This window comes from Pan troglodytes, chromosome 18, assembly GCF_028858775.2.
Source record: "Pan troglodytes isolate AG18354 chromosome 18, NHGRI_mPanTro3-v2.0_pri, whole genome shotgun sequence".
In the NCBI taxonomy this organism is placed as follows: domain Eukaryota; kingdom Metazoa; phylum Chordata; class Mammalia; order Primates; family Hominidae; genus Pan; species Pan troglodytes.
In genome coordinates, this window is record NC_072416.2 from 5,598,437 (window position 1) to 5,616,603 (window position 18,167).

An 18,167-nucleotide genomic window follows, 5' to 3' on the forward strand; every position below is an offset into this window, starting at 1 on the left:
TAGCACTTTGGGAGGCTGGGGCAGGAGGATCGCTTGAGCCGAGGAGTTCAAGACCAGCCTGGCCAATACAATGAGACCCCATATCTACAAAAAATCAGCCAGCTGTTGTGGTGTGCGCCTGTGGTCTCAGCCACTTGGGAGACTGAGGTGGGAGGATCACTTAAGCTAGGGAGATTGAGGCTGCAGTGAGCCGGGATCACGCCACTGCCCTCCAGCCTGGACAAGAGACCTGGACCCTGTCTCAAAAAAAAAAAAAAAATCAGAATTTTATCTGGTTCCCAGGCAATTCTGGTGTCCATTAAGTTCAGGAAAGACACCTAGGCCGGGTGCAGTGGCTCATGCCTGTAATCTCAGCACTTTCGGAGGCTGAGGTGGGCGGATCATGAGGTCAGAAGTTCAAGACCAGCCTGGCCAACATAGTGAAACCCTGTCTCTACTAAAGATACAAAAAACTAGCCAGGAGAGGCTGGGCGCGTTGGCTCACGCCTGTAATCCCAGCACTTTGGGAGGTCGAGGTGGGCGGATCACGAGGTCAGGAGATCGAGACCATCCTGGCTAACACAGTGAAACCCTGTCTCTACTAAAAAAATACAAAAAAAATTTAGCCAGGCGTGGTGGCAGGTGCCTGTAGTCCCAGCTACTCGGGAGGCTGAGGCAGGACAATGGCGTGAACCTGGGAGGCGGAGCTTGCCGTGGGCCAAGATCGTGCCACTGCACTCCAGCCTGGGCAAAAGAGTAAGACTCTATCTCAAAAAAAAAAAAAAAAAAAAAAAAAATTAGCTGGGCGTGGTGGCGCCTGCAATCGCAGTTACTCGGGAGGCTGAGGCAGAATTGCTTGGAGGCGGAGGTTGCAGTGAGCCAAGATCGAGCCATTGTACTCCAGCCTGGGCGACGTGGCAGGACCCTGTCTCAAAAAAAAAAAAAAGATGGCTGGTGAGAGAGTCTTGGGTTTTGGGTCCTAGGTTCAAATTTCAGCCCTCCCTGATGGTAGCTCTGTAGCCTCAGAAAATTGGCTTCATTTCTGGAGTTTCAGGAGCTTTATCCTAAGGTGGCTGTGATAACCTGGATTGTTGTGTAAATTGCACATTTGGGGCTTGGCAAGTGGCAGATGGGAGTTCTGGCTGTTTTATTACCAGTAATTGGGAGACAGGCTTGGGTTCGAGGAGGCCACGTGCCTCCTGACCCAGCCTTAAGGATCTGAGGTGGCCCCTGCCCTGGGCACCTGGGGTGGGAAGGGAGGGGCAGGGAACAGGGAGAATTATTTTTCACTGTGATCTTTTCGAACCATTTGAATGTATTATACCTTGTGTGTTTTATTCAAAAATGGGTAGATTTCTTAAACCCTAAAAAAAATATGAGCAGGAGTGACAGAAAACAGAGACCACTGCGTCCGAGTCCAGGTTGGCCCCTCCCAGTGTAACCCTGATGCAACATTGAGCAGGCCTGAGCTGGGGTGACCTCACTGACCGCTAGGAGAGGAATGAGACTCTCCTCTGGGTCACTCGGTGGTAGGGGTGAGCTGGGGTGGCCTCACTGACCGCTAGGAGAGGAATGAGACTCTCCTCCGCGTCGCTTGGTGGTAGGGGTTCAGTGGGAATGGGTTTGGGGCCTCTGACATACCTGGCTCAGGAAGCCAGGGTAAATTTCAGCCTTAAAGGAGAAAGGCTCTTGTCAGCCCCCAGAGTCTGCAGGGGCTGTCCCTCCTGGGCTCCTCTCCACCCCTGGTGATGTGACCACTTGGGTCCCTCCTCTAGGACAGGCCCGGCCCCTCGAGTTCCTGAGGACGTGCTACGGGGGCAGCTTCCTGGTACACGAGTCGTTCCTCTACAAGCGGGAGAAGGCTGTCGGGGACAAGGTGTATTGGACCTGCCGGGACCAGGCACTGCATGGCTGCCGGAGCCGGGCCATCACCCAGGGACAGCGGGTGACTGTGATGCGTGGGCACTGCCACCAGCCCGATGTGGAGGGCCTGGAAGCCCGGCGGCAGCAGGAGAAGGCCGTGGAGACGCTGCAGGCGGGGCAGGACGGCCCTGGGAGCCAAGTGGACACACTGCTCCGAGGCGTGGATAGTTTGCTCTACCGCAGGGGTCCGGGTCCCCTGACTCTCAGCAGGTCTCGGCCCAGAAAGCGAGCAAAGGTCGAAGACCAGGAGCTGCCAGCCCAGCCCGAGGCCCCAGACGAGCACCAGGACATGGACGCAGACCCTGGTGAGCTGCCTTCCTTTGGGGCTCACCGGCCCACTGCCTTGACTCTTGCCTCCAGAGGTCCAGGGAGGGAAGGGGGTGCGATCAGGCCTACCCAGCCCCTGCCCCCTCCCCTGACTGCCTCTTGAACCTCCCCAGGAGGCCCTGAGTTCCTGAAGACGCCCCTGGGGGGCAGCTTCCTGGTGTACGAGTCCTTCCTCTACCGGCGGGAGAAGGCGGCTGGGGAGAAGGTGTATTGGACCTGCCGGGACCAGGCCCGCATGGGCTGCCGCAGCCGCGCCATCACCCAGGGCCGACGGGTGACTGTCATGCGTGGTCACTGCCACCCGCCCGACCTGGGAGGCCTGGAGGCCCTGAGGCAGCGGGAGAAACGCCCCAACACGGCGCAGCGGGGGAGCCCAGGTACCTGGGGGTGGGCTGGGAGCTGGGCCCCAGGAAGCAGGCAGGAGCCCCACACTGCCTTTCCCTCTCCACGCTGCGGGTCCCCCTGGCAAACGTCCTCTTCCCTTCTTTGAACATCCTAGAAGGAACTATGGCCCTGGCCTCCTACTCCTTGGCCCCCTGATGCCGCTTTCAATGGGTCTCACCTTACTGCTCAGCCCAGCCTCACCCTTCCAGCCTGACCTGCCCCACAGTAGCAGCAGCAGGGATAGACCTCCCTGCCCTCCTCTTACTACTATGAACTCTTAAGACAAACGGAGGACAAACGTTTGTCTTAAGAGTTCATAGTAGTAATAGAGGGTGTTGACTGCACATGGTCAGTCTCGTTGCTATGGTGGAAGGCTGTCTTAACGTCTGAGTGGTTAAGGATCGAGGAGGTGATATTTACATGCAGCCGGTTTCTCCTCTCGGCCCGCTGTTCCATAGACACCCATAATGTCCTGAAACGCTGGCCCAAGGAGGGTCACGGCTGTCTCCATCTTTATCCACACGGTCGGCCCCCCGCAGTGCCTGGTGTTTTGACTTCACAACCACAGTTGCGTAAATGTCCCCATACCGTCTGGCTGAGGAGCCATTTCATCGTGGCCTCCTCCACTCACCTGCTCTTGCTTCACGCCCCGAGGCGCTGGCCTCTCTTTCCAGTGGCTCTTCCGGATCCTGCAGCTTTTGGGTCATGTGAGTTGCCTCATGGCCGTAAAGTTCTCTCGGACTTGAGAGCTGTGATTGTCTTTCTCTTTTTGTTCCATCTCCAGAGAGACAGTGCTGCGAGGTATGCAGCGGTCCCCGCCTCGTCCTCACCCCCGCTGCTGACCCCACAAGTAACTAAGCAATTGTTTCTTAGGGTCTTGGCTGCCCTGTTTCCTAAAATGTGCCTCCACTACTATTAATTGGTTTTTCCATTTCCTTGTCAGCTACTCAGTGCACTTCTTGCACAGGCTTTTTTTTTTTTTGAGATGGAGTCTTGCTTTATCACCCAGGCTGGAGTGCAGTGGCGTGATCTTGGCTCACTGCAACCTCCGCCTCCCGGGTTCAAGCAATTCTCCTGTCTCAGCCTCCTGAGTAGCTGGGATTACAGGCGCCTGCCACCTCGCCCAGCTATTTTTGTATATTTAGCAGAGACAGAGTTTTACCATGTTGGCCAGGCTGGTCTCAAACTCCCAACCTCAGGTGATCTGCCCGCCTCGGCCTCCCAAAGTGCTGGGATTACAGGCGTGAGCCACCATACCCGGCCACGTTTGGTTTTACTTTAGCCTAGAAACCTGCTCGCGGCTGACTGGGGGGTGCTCTGTGGTCCCATCTTCCTAACACAGCTCTGTCTTCTCTGTGGGGTGGCAGCTGCTGCGTTTGTTTGCCTGCTTTTGTGTGTCCAGGTCGACCCCACCTGGATCCGATCATCCACCACCGTAGGTTGCTGGAACCTCCCAGTGCAGCCTGGCCTGGGGGCAGAGGCCGGCCCCGCTGTCCCTCGGGGTTCGCTGTGCTGACTCCCTGCTTCTGGGCCTGCCTTTCTCTTTCTTGGTTTTCTTTATAATTTTGTGGTTTGGAGAAGTCCTGCCTCCCGTCGTTTCCTGGGCCAGTCCCGGGAGGTAGCACGTTGAGGCCTTTCATGTCTGAAATGTCTGTCGCTTCCCTCCGCCGGAGGGGCAGCCTGGCCTCCGTGGTGTCACAGGTGCAGAGCCTGCCCCTGAACGTCCCTGCAGCTTTTGCGTGACTGATCCTCTGTGTGCCGTCAGCTTTGCTTGAGGTTTTAGGGTCTTTGCTCCCTCCCAGCTGTACCTGGCTGTGCTGGGGGCCTTTTTAGGCTTTGGGCTTGTGTCCTTCATCGTGGGGTCATCCTCTCGTGCTCTTTGTTAACTTCCCCATCATCATCCCTTTCTGTTGCTCCTGTTAATCAGATGTTGATCCTCCCAGATGAGGGCGGCTTTTTTTTTTTTTTTTTTTTTTTTTGAGACAGTTTCACTCTTGTTGCCCAGGCTGGAGTGTAGTGGCGTGGTCTTGGCTCACTGCAACCTCTGTCTCCCAGGTTCAAGTGATTTTCCTGTCTCAGCCTTCTGAGTAGCTGGGATTACAGGTGCACACCACCACGCCCAGCTAATTTTTTGTATTTTTTTAGTAGAGACGGGGTTTCACCATGTTGGCCAGGCTGGTCTTGAATTCCTGACCTCGTGATCCGCCCGCCTCGGCCTCCCAAAGTGCTGGGATTACAGGCGTGAGCCACCGTGCGCAGCCCCTTGCTGGATGTTTTCATCCGTGTGGAAGGGGATAAAGCGTGCCCCATGGTCACACCACCCCCTCCCGTGGCCTGGGGTCCCCACCTTCCTCCTGACCTCTTCTGTCTCACGGTCCCCAGGCTCCTGTGCTGCTGTGCCCCTCAGGGTCCTCCTGCCTCCCGAGCCTCCCTGCTCCACATGGCCCCTGCCCAGCCCTCTCCATCCCTCTTGAAGGTAGTTCCACAGCCAGACACCCTCCCGCCCCCTGCTGGCCTCTCCTCTAGGGCTTGCTACCCACCCCCATCCCCTGCTTCCACTGCCACCTGATGTGTCCACGATGCCCCAGGCCGCCTCCCCACCTCTGTGGCCCCTGAGCCTGCACGGAGGAAAGGGTATCCTCTGGGCAAGGCACAGCCACCCGCCAGGTCCTCCCTCTCACCACATCCAGGACAGTGGACGCTGCTCCCTGCCTCTTCCTCACAGTCCTGGGGTCACCCCTCTCAGCCCCATCCAGCTCCTGAGCAGCTTTGTCCCCAGAGGGCCCCGGGTCATTCCTCTGACCAACCAGGCACGGCGCACCCTGCATGCAAGCCTGGGCGGGTGCTGGGGATGGACGAGTGACGCAGCAGACACTGCCTCCCTGAAGGCATGGCAAGGTGGGACGCTTGGCCTCCACCTGCAGGGGCCTTACCTGACCAGTCCCCAGCTTCAGGAGGGGGACCCCAGCAGCTGGAGCCCCAGCAGAGTTGGGGGGATGGTGGCATCTGTGTCCTGGGCTCCGGGGCCACGCTGATCTGGGCTCTGAGAGCCAGTGTCCGCTGCTCCTCCCCTCCCATTTCTCAACAGGAGGCCCCGAGTTCCTGAAGACGCCCCTGGGGGGCAGCTTCCTGGTGTACGAGTCCTTCCTCTACCGGCGGGAGAAGGCGGCCGGGGAGAAGGTGTATTGGACCTGCCGGGACCAGGCCCGCATGGGCTGCCGCAGCCGCGCCATCACCCAGGGCCGGCGGGTCATGGTCATGCGCAGGCACTGCCACCCACCGGACCTGGGCGGCCTGGAGGCCCTGCGGCAGCGGGAGCACTTCCCCAACCTGGCGCAGTGGGACAGCCCAGGTGCGTGTGGAGGGTGCTGGGCTGGGTCTGCCTGGTCTCCCAGGACCTGTGCCCCACACGCTGGCTGGAGGCTGCCCGTGGGATGTTGCGTGTTGTGCATGGTGGTCTGACAGCCTGGGCCATAAACTCCCCAAGGGCAGGAGGCTCCATCTGCGGGCTCCGAGCTCCTGCAGCTGGTCCTCTGGGTAGTGGGGACTGGCTGTTGGAGGTAGAAACCCACTCAGCTCTCTAGAGGAAGAGGGTGGCGGCCAGGGGTGGCACTGGCAGCCACAGAGAGTGCTTGGCATCTGCTGACGGGCCGTACGGTGGATCCTGGACACTCTTGGTCTACCCCCACGCCACCCACATTGCTTCTAGTCTCACGGGGTTCTCTCTGGCCACCCCAACATCATGTGACCTTTTAGTTCAGCCTGTTAAAAGTCAGCTGCCAGCTGGCTGAGGGGTAGGTGGACAGGGAGCCAGGAGGCCCTGGTGCCCAGCCCAGAACCGCTCAGCCCCTGCCCTGGGGGATGCACCTGCAAGCATGAGGTCTGAGGGGTTGGGAGAGTCCTTCAGGAGCATTCAGGGTCCACTGCTTGCCAGGCCACCTGCCCAGGCATCCCCAGAGCCCTTGGAAAGGGCCAGCCAGCGTGGGAGTCGGGGCTGCAGGGCCCAGAGGGGAGGAGGGCAGGGACCACCATGCAGCCTGATAGGGGATCGCAGATTCCTGGTGGGGCCTGGCTGGGGGGTACAAATCAGACCCCCAACCCTGACACCCAGGCCCCTGTGGCCCCACTCACAGTGTCACTTTCCCTTTCAGATCCTCTCCGGCCCCTGGAGTTCCTGAGGACTTCCCTGGGGGGCAGGTTCCTGGTGCACGAGTCCTTCCTGTACAGGAAGGAGAAGGCGGCTGGGGAGAAGGTGTACTGGATGTGCCGGGACCAGGCTCGGCTGGGCTGCCGCAGCCGCGCCATAACCGAGGGCCACCGCATCATGGTCATGCGCAGCCACTGCCACCAGCCTGACCTGGCAGGCCTGGAGGCCTTGAGGCAACGGGAGCGGCTCCCTACCACGGCCCAGCAGGAGGACCCAGGTACAGGCAGGGTGTGGGGCAGAGGCAGGGCTGTGGGCATCCTCATCTCTTCCAGCTCAGAACTGATGCCCCAGGTCAGGCACCCACTGAGCAGACTGTGCTTTTGTGCACACACAAATTATTCATATAAACAGAATGTAAAACCAGTCTTTTTTTTTTTTTTTTTTTTTTTTTATGAGACTGAGTCTCTCTCTGTCGCCCAGGCTGGAGTGCAGTGGCGTGATCTCGGCTCACTGCAAGCTCCGCCTCCCAGGTTCACACCATTCTCCTGCCTCAGCCTCCCGAGTAGCTGGGACTACAGGTGCCCGCCACGAAGCCCGGCTAATTTTTTGTATTTTTAGTGGAGACAGGGTTTCACCATGTTAGCCAGGATGGTCTTGATCTTCTGACCTTGTGATCCACCCGTCTTGGCCTCCCAAAGTGCTGGGATTACAGGCGTGAGTCACTGTGCCCAACCTTTTTTTTTTTTTTTTTTTTCTGGAGTCAGAGTTTTGCTCTTGTTGCCCCGGCTGGAGTGCAATGGAGCGATCTTGGCTCACTGCAGCCTCTGCCTTCTGGGTTCAAGTGATTCTCCTGCCTCAGCCTCCCGAGTAACTGGGATTACAGGTGTGCACCACCACACCCGGCCAAAACCAATCTTTAGAAAGCATTGTGTGTCTGTCATTCATGTCAATATTAAGGGCCATGTCCTGTATAACAGTAACAAATCCAAGTTGGCCAGGCACAGTGGCTCACGCCTGTAATCCCAGCACTTTGGGAGGCTGAGGCAGGCAGATCACCTGAGGTCAGGAGTTCGAGACCATCCTGATCAACATGGAGAAACCCCGTCTCTACTAAAAATACAAAATTAGGTGGACATGGTGATGCATGCCTGTAATCCCAGCTGCGCTGTAATCCCAGCTGCTTGGGAGGCAGGAGAATCACTTGAACCTGGGAGGTGGCGGTTGCAGTGAGCCAAGATCGTGCCACTGCCCTCCAGCCTGGGCAAAAAGAGTGAAACTCCATCTCAAAAAAAGAGAAGAAAAGAAAACAGCCTGGCCAACATGGTGAAACCTTGTCTCTAAAAAAAAGTTTATAAATCAGCTGGGCGCAGTGGTGCACGCTTGTGGTCTGAGCTCCTCAGAAAAGGGAAGGATCACTCGAGCCCGGGAGTTTGAGGCTGCAGTGAGCCATGCACTGCAGTCCAGCCTGGGTGACAGAACAAGACCCTGTCTTTACAAGAAATTTTTTTGAGAAAAGGATGTCTTTGAGAAAGCCACTATTTAGCTTACAGAGAAAGTTGTGCTGGAGGCCTGGCCTTTCATCTTTGGTGTCTAGTTGACCCCCAGTATTTTCCATGACAGCAGCTGAAGGTCGACTCTTAGGAGCTCAAGTAAGCTGCTGTTACCTGGGAAGGTCATTGATGCGTTGAATTCCCAGCGTTGCTTCACCCGGTTGTCTTTCTCCTCACAGCCTTGAGGGCGTCGTCAACAAGGTGTGTGTCCTTGGTTCTGTCAGCTTCAACAAGAGAAGAATTATTAATTCAATTATTTTTCCTCAGAAAAGATTCAAGTTCAGCTGTGCTTCAAGACATGTTCTCCTGAAAGCCAGCAGATTTATGGGTATTTGTATTGTTATCTAATGGTGCATGACCAATCACCACAAAACGTAGTGGGCTTAAAACAACAAATATTTGCTGTCTCAGCTTTTATGGGTCAACATTATGGGAGTGGTTGGGCTGGGTGGTTCTGACTCCTGAGGTTGAAGAGAATTTGTCAGCCAGGGCGGCAGTCATCTGAAGGCCCAAGTGAGGCTGGAGGCCCTGCTCCTCACCATAGCGACCCCTCCTTGGGCCCACTTGAGCATCCTTCACATGACAGCCATGGGACAGAGAGAGAACAAGAGGGAAGCTGCCAGCAGCAGAATTCAGGTTCTTCTCAACCACAGCCAGGCCATAAAGCAAGAGTCCATTTTTTTATCTTTTGAGATGGAGTCTCTGTGTGGCCCAGGCTGGAGTACAGCAGCGTGATCTCAGCTCACTGCAAACTCTACCCTCTGGGTTGAAGCAATTCTCCTGCCTTAGCCCCCTGAGTAGCTGGGATTACAGGCATGTACCACCACGCCCAGCTGATTTTTGTATTTGCAGTAGAGATAGGGTTTTATCATGGCGGCCAGGCTGAGTCTCAAACTCCTGACCTCAAATGATCCTCCTGTCTCGGGTCTCCCGAGTGCTGGGATTACAGGCAAGAGCCACTGTGCCCAGCCTTGTTATTGGTTTGTAATTACATCCCAGTATGGTCAAAGAACATACTTTGTATGATTTCAGTCCTTTCAGGGCTGGATACAGTGGCTCATACCTGTAATTCCAGCACTTTGGGAGGCCAAGGCAGGCAGATCATTTGAGGTCAGGAGTTCGAGACCAGCCTGGCCAACATGGTGAAACCCCATCTCTACTAAAAATACAAAAATTAGCCAGGCATGGTGGTACATGCACGTAATCCCAGCTATTCGGGAGGCAGAGGTTGCAGTGAGCCAAGATTGTGCCACTGCACTCCAGCCTAGGTGACAAACAAAAGCCAAATTAAAAACAGAGAAATTTGGGAAACTCAGAAATACATAGAAATTAAAGAACACACTTATAAGAAACCAGTGAGTCAGACTGGGCACGGTGGCTCACGCCTGTAATCTCAACACTCTGGGAGGCAGAGGCAGGAGGATCACTTGAGCCCAGGAGTTTGAAACCAGTTGGGGCAACAGAGCATGACCCTGTGCGTAATTTAAAACAAACAATGAGCCAAAGAAGATAATTATAAAATACTTCGAAATAAAACTTATGGGATGCACTGAAAGCCGTGCTTAGAGGGAAATCTATAGCTAAAAACACTTCTATTAAAAAGGAAGAAGCCTGGGCAACATGGTGAGACCTCGTCTCTACCAAAAACTCAGCCAGACATGGTAGCATGTGCTGGTAGTATCACTTGAACCTGGGAGATCGAGGCTGCAGTGAACATGATTGTACCACTGCACTCCAGCCTGGGAGACAGAGCAAGATCCCATCTCTAAATGAATAAACAGAGCCAAGCATGGTGGCTCACACCTGTAATCCTAGCATTTTGGGTGGCTAGGGTGGGAGGATCGCTTGAGCCCAGGAGTTCCATACTAGCATGGGCAAGACCTCATCTCCACAAAAAATAGAAAAACTAAAAAAAAAAGAACTAAAAGGCTGGGCGTGGTGGCTCACACCTGTAATCCCAGCACACTAGGAGACCGAGGGAGGTAGATCACGAGACCACGGGTTCAAGACCAGCCTGACCAACATGGTAAAACCCCATCTCTACTAAAAATAGAAAAATTAGCCAGGCGTGGTGGTGGGAGCCTGTAGCAGGAGAATTGCTTGAACCCAGGAGGTGGAGGTTGCAGTGAGTCGAAATTGTGCCACTGCACTCCAGCCTGGGCAACAGAGCAAGACTCATCTCAAAAAAAAAAAAAAAAAAAAAAAAAAAAACTGAAGCAGAAGGAAGGAAATAAATAATAAATGAAACCAAAAGTTGGTTCTGTATAAGGATAAATAAAATTGACAAATATTTAGCTCTACCTAAAGATCAAAAAAATTGAAAAGCAAGAATACTGAAAATACTAAAATCAGGAATAAAGATGAGACCTTACTATGGACCTCATTCTGGCAGAGTCTCATTCTGACACCCAGGCTGGAGTGCAGTGGCGCCTTCTCAGCTCACTTGAACCTCACCCTCCTGAGTAGCTGGGACTACACGCACGCACCACCACGCCTGGCTAATTTTTCTATTTTTAGTAGAAACGGGGTTTTCCCATGTTGTCCAGGCTGGTCTCCAACTCCTGGGCTCAATCAATCCACCTGCCTTGGCCTCCCAAAGTGCTGGAATTACAAGCATCAGCCACAATGCCTGGCCCCAGCTCATTCTCTTAAGACCAGTATCACCCTGATATCAAAACCAAGCAAAGGAATCACAAAGAGAAAACTACAGACCAGTATTTCTTAGGAACATAGAATACCAGCAAACAGAATCCAGCAACATAAAAAAGGATTATATACCATGACCAAGTAAGATTTATCCCAGGAATGCATTAACATGCAAAACCAATTAATGTAACACAGCATCTGTACAGATCAGCCTTAACACGGCAGGCCTGAGACTGCTGCCCTAAGAAGAGCCTGTGTGCAAGGTTCACCCTTGGCTGGCATCTGGGCACTTTTTTTTTTTTTTTTTTTTTTTTTTTTTTTGAGACGGAGTCTCACTCTGTCGCCCAGGCTGGAGTGCAGTGGTGTGATCTTGGCTCACTGCAAGATCACTGTGAGTGATCAGCCTCCCGGGTAGCTGGGATTACAAGTGCGCACCACCACGCCCAGCTAATTTTTGTATTTTTAGTGGAGACGGGGTTTCGCTATGTTGGCTAGGCTGGTCACGAACTCCTGACCTCAAGTGACCCACCCGCCTCGGACTCCTAAAGTGCTGAGATTACAGGCATGAGCCACCACGCCCAGCTGGCATCTGGGAACTTGACTGGTAAAGAGCTCCTATGTGGATACAATACTATCCCCAAATAACAACTGCTCACTCTTTTCTGTACAAATCATGTGATATTTGCTGAACACTTGCTTTTCTTCTGAGCCTGGCATTTCGGTGACCATATTCAGTCACGCAGGCACAACGTACCTACATGAGCAACCCCCAATGAAAACCCTGGACTCCTGGGCTCAGGCAGGCTTCCATGGTAGGGAACACTTTGCACGTGTCACAGCTCGAGGCTGGAGGATTCAGCACATTCTGCGGGAGGGGACCCCAGGGGAGGGGACTCTGGGGGCTTGTACCTGGTTTCCTCCGGCTCTCACCCCAAATGCATTTTCCTGTTACTAATTCTGCGTCGCATCTTGTCACCATAGTAAATCTCAGCCACTAGTATGATGGTAGGCTAAGTCCTGTGAGTCCCTCAAGTGCAGTCACCAAGCCTAGTGTGTGATGGGGATGCCTGCATACCAGATCAGTAGACAAAAGGACAAAAACCGTGTGATCACTGAATAGACACAAAACATTTGACAACGTCCAACATGCTTTCATGATAAAAACATTCAACAAACTAGGAATAAAAGGAGCTTCTTCAACCTGATCAAGAGCATCCGTGAAAACCCCCACAAGCAGGCCAGGCGTGGGGGTTCACGCCTGTAATCCCAGTACTTTGGGAGGCCGAGGTGGGCGGATCACCTGAGGTCAGGCGTTCGAGACCAGCCTGGCCAACATAGTGAAACTCTGTCTCTACTCAAAATACAAAAAATTAGCCAGGCGTGGTGGCGAGCACCTGTAATCCCAGCTACTTGGAAGGCTGAGGCAGGAGAATCACTTGAACCCGGGAGGTGGAGGTTGCAGTGAGCCAAGATCACGACATTGCACTCCAGCCTGGGCAACATAGTGAGATCCCGTCTCTACAAAAAAATTTTAAAATTAGCTGTGTGTGGTGGTACATGCCCAGCTACTTGGGAGGCTGAGGCGTGAGAATCGCTTAACCTGGGAGGTGGAGGTTGCAGTGAGCTGAGATGGTGCCACTGCCCTCCAGCCTGGGCAACAGAGTGAGACTCTGTCTCAAAAAAAAAAAAAAAAAAGTTAACTGTAAAACGGCCTCAGGCAGGTCCTTCAAGACTTTTTGGAGGTATCCAAAAGAAGGCACTGTCGTCATAGGAGATGACAGCTCTAAGTGTATTATTGCCCCTGAAGACCTTCCAGTGGGACAAGATATGGAGGTGGAAGATGGTGACATGGATGGCCCTGACCCTGTGCAGGCCTAGGATAGTGTGTGTCTTAGTTTTTAAGCAAAAAATTCAAATCCTTGGCCGGGCATGGTGGCTCACACCTGTAATCCCAGCACTTTGGGAGGCTGAGGTGGGTGGATCACTTGAGGTCAGGAGTTCAAAACCAGCCTGGCCAACGTGAAGAAACTCCATCTCTACTACTAAAAATACAAAAATTAGCTGGGTACAGTGACTCACGCCTGTAATCCCAGCACTTTGGGAGGCCGAGGCAGGTGGATCACGAGGTCAGGAGATCGAGACCATCCTGGCCAACATGGCGAAATCCTATCTCTACTAAAAATACAAAAATCAGCTGGGCGTGGTGGCGTGTGCCTGTAATCCCAGCTACTCAGGAGGCTGGGGTAGGAGAATCGCTTGAACCAGGGAGTTGGAGGTTGCAGTGAGCTGACATTCATGCCACTGCATTCCAGCCTGGTGGCAGAGTGAGACTCCATCTCAAAAAAAAAAAAAAAATTAGCCAGGCATGGTGGCACACACCTGTAATCCCAGCTACTCGGGAAGCTGAGGCTGCAGTGCACTGAGATCGTGGCAGTGCACTCCAGCCTGGAAGACTACATCTCAAAAAATAAATAAATAAATAAATACTGTCTCAAAAAATTAAAGTCCAACTTAAAAATTTTAAAATCCTTAAAAATAAAAGCTTATAGAGGCCGGGCGCGGTGGCTCATGCCTGTTATCCCAGCACTTTGGGAGGCCGAGGTGGGCAGATCATAAGATCAGGAGATCAAGACCATCCTGGCTAACATGGTGAAATCCCATCTCTACTAAAAATACAAAAAGTTAGCCAAGTGTGGTGGCAGGTGCCTGTAGTACCAGTTACGCGGGAGGCTGAGGCAGGAGAATGGCGTGAACCCGGGAGGCAGAGCTTGCAGTGAGCCGAGATGGCACCACTGCACTCCAGCCTGGACAACAGAGCGAGACTCCATGTCAAAAAATAAATAAATAAAAGCTTGTAGAATGAGGTTCTAAAGAAAATATTTTTGTACAGCTGTACAATGTATTTGTGTTTTAAACTGAGTGTAATTTTAAAAAGAAGCAAAAAGTTTAAACATCAAGTTACAGTAAGCTTAGGTTAATTTATTACTGAAGAAAGTGTTGAAAAATGAGTGTAGCCTGAGTGTTGAGTGTTGTACACTAAGTGTGCAGGACATACACTAATGCTTTAGGCCTCCACGTTCACTCACCCACCCACAGCAGCTTCCGACCCTGCAAGCTCCATTCATAATTCATGCCCGTATAGGTGGGCTGCCCTTTTTTTTTTTTTTTTTTTTTTTTTTTGAGATGGAGTCTCGCTCTGTCCCCCAAGCTGGACTGCAGTGGCGAGATCTCGGCTCACTGCAACCTCCGCCTCCCGGGTTCAAGCGATTCTCCTGCCTCAGCCCCCTGAGTAGCTCGGATTACAGGAGTGTGTCAGCACACCTGGCTAATTTTTTGTATTTTTAGTAGAGATGGGGGTTTCACCATGTTGGCCAGGCTGGTCTCGAACTCTTGACCTCAGGTGATCCACCTGCCTCAGCCTCCCAAAGTGCTGGGATTATAGGAGTGAGCCACTGTGCCTGGCCCAGAATTCTTACAACAATGAAAAGACAACCCAATTAACAAATGGCCAAAGGACCTGAATATATAGTTTCCCACAGAAGATTTGATTTCTGCAATGAATTCAAAGATATACAAATGGCCAATAGGGATAGATTCTCAACTTCATCAGTCTCAGGGAAATGCAAATCAAGACCACTGTGACAGACCACTTCACACCCACTGGGATGGCTATTTAAAAAGACAGCTAACAAGTGTTGGTGAGGACACAGAGAAACTGGAACCCTCATACTCTCTTGGCGACGATGCAAAATGGCGCAGCCACTTTGGAAAACACTCTGGGAGTTCTTAATGTTCAACATAGAGGTACCCTATGACCCAGCAATTCCACTCCTAGGTATGTACCCAGGAGAATTGAAAACACATGTCCACACAAAAGTATACACAAATGTTCATATCAACATTATTCCTAATAGGCAAAAATTGAAAGCCCAAAATGTCCATCAATGAATGAAATACAGTCTATTTATACGATGAAATATTGTCCATAAAAAGGAACGAAGTACTGACGCATGCTACAATGAGGATGCACCTTGAAAACACCATCTTAAAGAAGCCAGTCACAAAGCACACACAGTGTATGTAATTCTGTTCTTATGAAATGCCCAGAATAGGCACATTTAGAGAGACAGAAAGATTAGTGGCTGCCTGGGGCAAGGGAAGCTGAGGAGTGACACTAAGGATTTGGGGTTTCTTTCGGTGGGAGGTGAAATGTTCTAAATGTGATTGCAGTGATGGTTGTACAACTCTGAATTGTACACTTAACAACGGATTTTACGGGATGTGAATTATAGCTCAGTAGAGCTCTTAAAAAGCAAAAATCCCAGCCAGGTACAGTGGCTCACGCCTGTCATGCCAGCACTTTGGGAGGCTGAGGAAGGTGGATCACCTGAGTTCAGGAGTTTGAGACCAGCCTGGCCAACATGGTGAAACCCCATCTCTACTAAAAATACAAAAAATTAGCTGGGCATGGTGGCACACACCTATAATCCCAGCTACTCATGAGGCTGAGGCAGGAGAATCGCTTGAACCTGGGAGGTAGAGGTTGCAGTGAGCAGAGATTGCGCCATTGCACTCCAGCTTGGGCAACAAGAGCAAAACTCTATCTCAAAAAAAAAAAAAAAAAAAAAAAATCCCTTACAGTACTAAAACAGAACCTGATCACATGAGTTCAGGAGTTCGAGACCAGCTTGAGCAACACAGGGAGAACCCCATCTCTACAAAAAAAAAATTTTTTTTTTAATTAGCCAGACGTGGTGGTGTGCACCTGTGGTCCCAGCTACTTGGGAGGCTGAGGTGGGAGGATCACTGGAGCCCAGGAGGTCGAGGCTGCAGTGAGCTCTGATGGCACCACTGCACTCCAGCCTGGGTGACAGAGTGACACCATATCTCAAAAAAGAAAATTAATTAAAGGAGAACTTTGTGTTTCTTGATGAAGAACCTTGAGGCTTGGGTGTGATGGCCTATGGCTTCTAGGGCAGGAATTGAAACTTTTTGGAAGTGTTGGGTGGTTCTCCCCCAAACGTGCTGGTGTGGGAAGCAGGGAATTCCCCAAGTGTGTGTCACGAAGCAACCTCATGTTGTAAAGGAATCGATACGGATGGATGGATGTGTGTGTAAAAATGATCAGCCAGGTGAGGTGGCTCATGCCTGTAATCCCAGCACTTTGGTAGGCGGAGGTGGGTGGATCACCTGAGGTCAGGAGATCGAGACCATCCTGGCCAACATGGTGAAACCCCGTCTCTAATAAAATACAAAAAAAAAAATTAGCTGAGCATGATGGCATGCACCTGTAGTCCCAGCTACTCAGGAGGCTGAGGTGGGAGAATCAGTTGAACCCAGGAGGCGGGGGGTGCAGTGAGCTGAGATCGCACCACTGCACTCCAGCCTGGCGACAGAGTAAGACTCCATCTCAAAAAAAAAAAAAAGAAAAAAAGAAAAATTAGCTGGCCGGGCGTGGTGGCTCATGCCTGTAATCCCAGCACTTTTGGAGGCCAAGGTGGGTGCATCACTTGAGGTCAGGAGTTCGAGACCAGCCTTACTAACATGGCAGGACCCTGTCTCTACTAAAAATACAAAAAATTAGCTGGGTTTGATGGTAGGTGCCTGTAATCCCAGCTACCTGGGAGGCCGAGGTGGGAGAATTGCTTGAACCTGGGAGGCTGAGGTTGCAGTGAGCCGAGATCATGCCACTGCACTCCAGCCTGGGTGACAGAGCAAGAGTCCGTCCCAAAAATAAATGTTCTAGACTGTGGCATCCCCAGGAAAAAGGATTCCAGGAATCCTGAACTTTCTGTGTCATCTATTTCCACCATGTTTTGATGTGTGCAATGAACATGTGTCTCTTTGTAATTAGGGACATCAAAGACGTCAGACTGGATGGCGAGTCCCAGTGAGGCGATGTGGGCAGAGGAGCTCTGAGCCGCCCACCCAAGGTGGCTTCACATCCACACAGGCACTTCCCATCCACTTAGGTTTGGCTTAGCAGAAACTTCTTTTCATTCTTCCAAAGCATCGATGGTCTTCGCGTCTCCTCAGGAGGTCTCCCAGGAGGAATTCTTGGATGGTGTCCTCGTGTCGGCGGAGAACAGTGCTCAGAGCTGGCGCTTGCAGACGCAGCTGTCATGGGGCAGGGCGGTGGCGCCTTCCTGACCTTTGGAAGACATGACAAAGCTGCCTGGACACGGACGCCCCTGCTGTACGGCCACAGCACCCCTGGGTTTGCAGAGCACGCAGCCTTCCTAGGGCTTTCCACCTGGCGAGGCCCCGCTCTGCTCAGCACGGTGCAAAGTGAATGCCGCTGTCTTGGAGCCTGGGCACGTTTGGGGAAGTTCCTGCTTCAAACTGAGCTGCCCCGCATAGGCCAGGTCAACCCACACCAATCTTTTCTGGACAGCTGCTGGGTAGGCCTTCCTGGTCTCTGGCCGCCTGCTGCCAGGGTGTGGCCATCCCCAGCAACCGGAGCCGGCCAAACCAGAGGCCTCGCTCTGCGCTCCACACTTTGCTTTCTGTGCTCCTTCCAAGTTAAATTAAACCCCCTCTCCACGATTCCCACGGCAGGCGTCATTCCCCGAGACGGGAGCCAGTCCAGGGGTCAGCAGGAGCCAGCGCTGGGCACACGTGCCCTGGCTGAGGCCAGCGGCATCCTGGGTGGCCCAGGTCCATCCTGGGCAGCAAAGGCGTGTCCCCTTCTGTCAGACAGCTTCACAGAGTGTGGCTTCACCAGTCAGAGGGAGCAGTCCGGAGAGGCAAGATGACCCCACCGGGACTGCAGAGCCTCCTGCTTACTAATAAGGACCTGTCCGCAGCCGCGAGGTCCTTCACTCCCACCCTGTAATTGTGGGGAGAGTGCCAGCAACAGGCCTGTCCCCTGGCAAGTTGGCCACGGAACCCACCATGCACTGCAAGGCTGTGACAGCCTGGGCACCCCTGCTTCTCCTCTGCTTGTATGGTTCCCCCAATAAATCCTATTTTCCATCTCACCATGTGGAGCTGGTACTTGTTCACATCCCTCTTGCAGCAACAGTTGGCCACCGTGAAACCACACTCCGTCACATCTCCATGCCAGTGCCCAGGGGGAGACCCCTCCCCATGCCTGGGCTGTTACAGTCACCTGGCCCAGACGTAACCTGGACCAAGAGTGGACGGAGACACCTGGGGTTGGGGCCTCTGGAAGGGCTGCTGAGGGGCCAGCTGCAGCCTGTGGCCTCTCC

The 18,167-nt window shown here is 52.9% G+C and overlaps 1 protein-coding gene across 44 annotated transcripts in view; it reads left to right on the forward strand.

The window, feature by feature from the left end:
* The window catches only part of FLYWCH1 (FLYWCH-type zinc finger 1), a 66,187-nt gene extending 48,251 nt beyond the window's left edge, over window positions 1-17,936 (forward strand). For 19 of the 44 annotated variants that reach the window (XM_063797633.1, XM_063797636.1, XM_063797623.1 and 16 more), the window contains 5 exons: window positions 1,755-2,207; window positions 2,343-2,606; window positions 5,702-5,965; window positions 6,765-7,037; window positions 16,811-17,936. In XM_063797633.1, the coding sequence (XP_063653703.1) occupies window positions 1,755-2,207; window positions 2,343-2,606; window positions 5,702-5,965; window positions 6,765-7,037; window positions 16,811-16,875 (1,319 nt within the window). In that variant the 3' untranslated portion in view covers window positions 16,876-17,936. Of the gene's footprint in view, window positions 1-1,754; window positions 2,208-2,342; window positions 2,607-5,701; window positions 5,966-6,764; window positions 7,038-8,380; window positions 8,639-16,810 lie in introns of all 44 variants that reach the window. The other 25 variants (XM_054668125.1, XM_054668126.1, XM_063797613.1 and 22 more) reach the window with 4 other exon arrangements.
* Window positions 17,937-18,167: the final 231 nt, after the last annotated feature.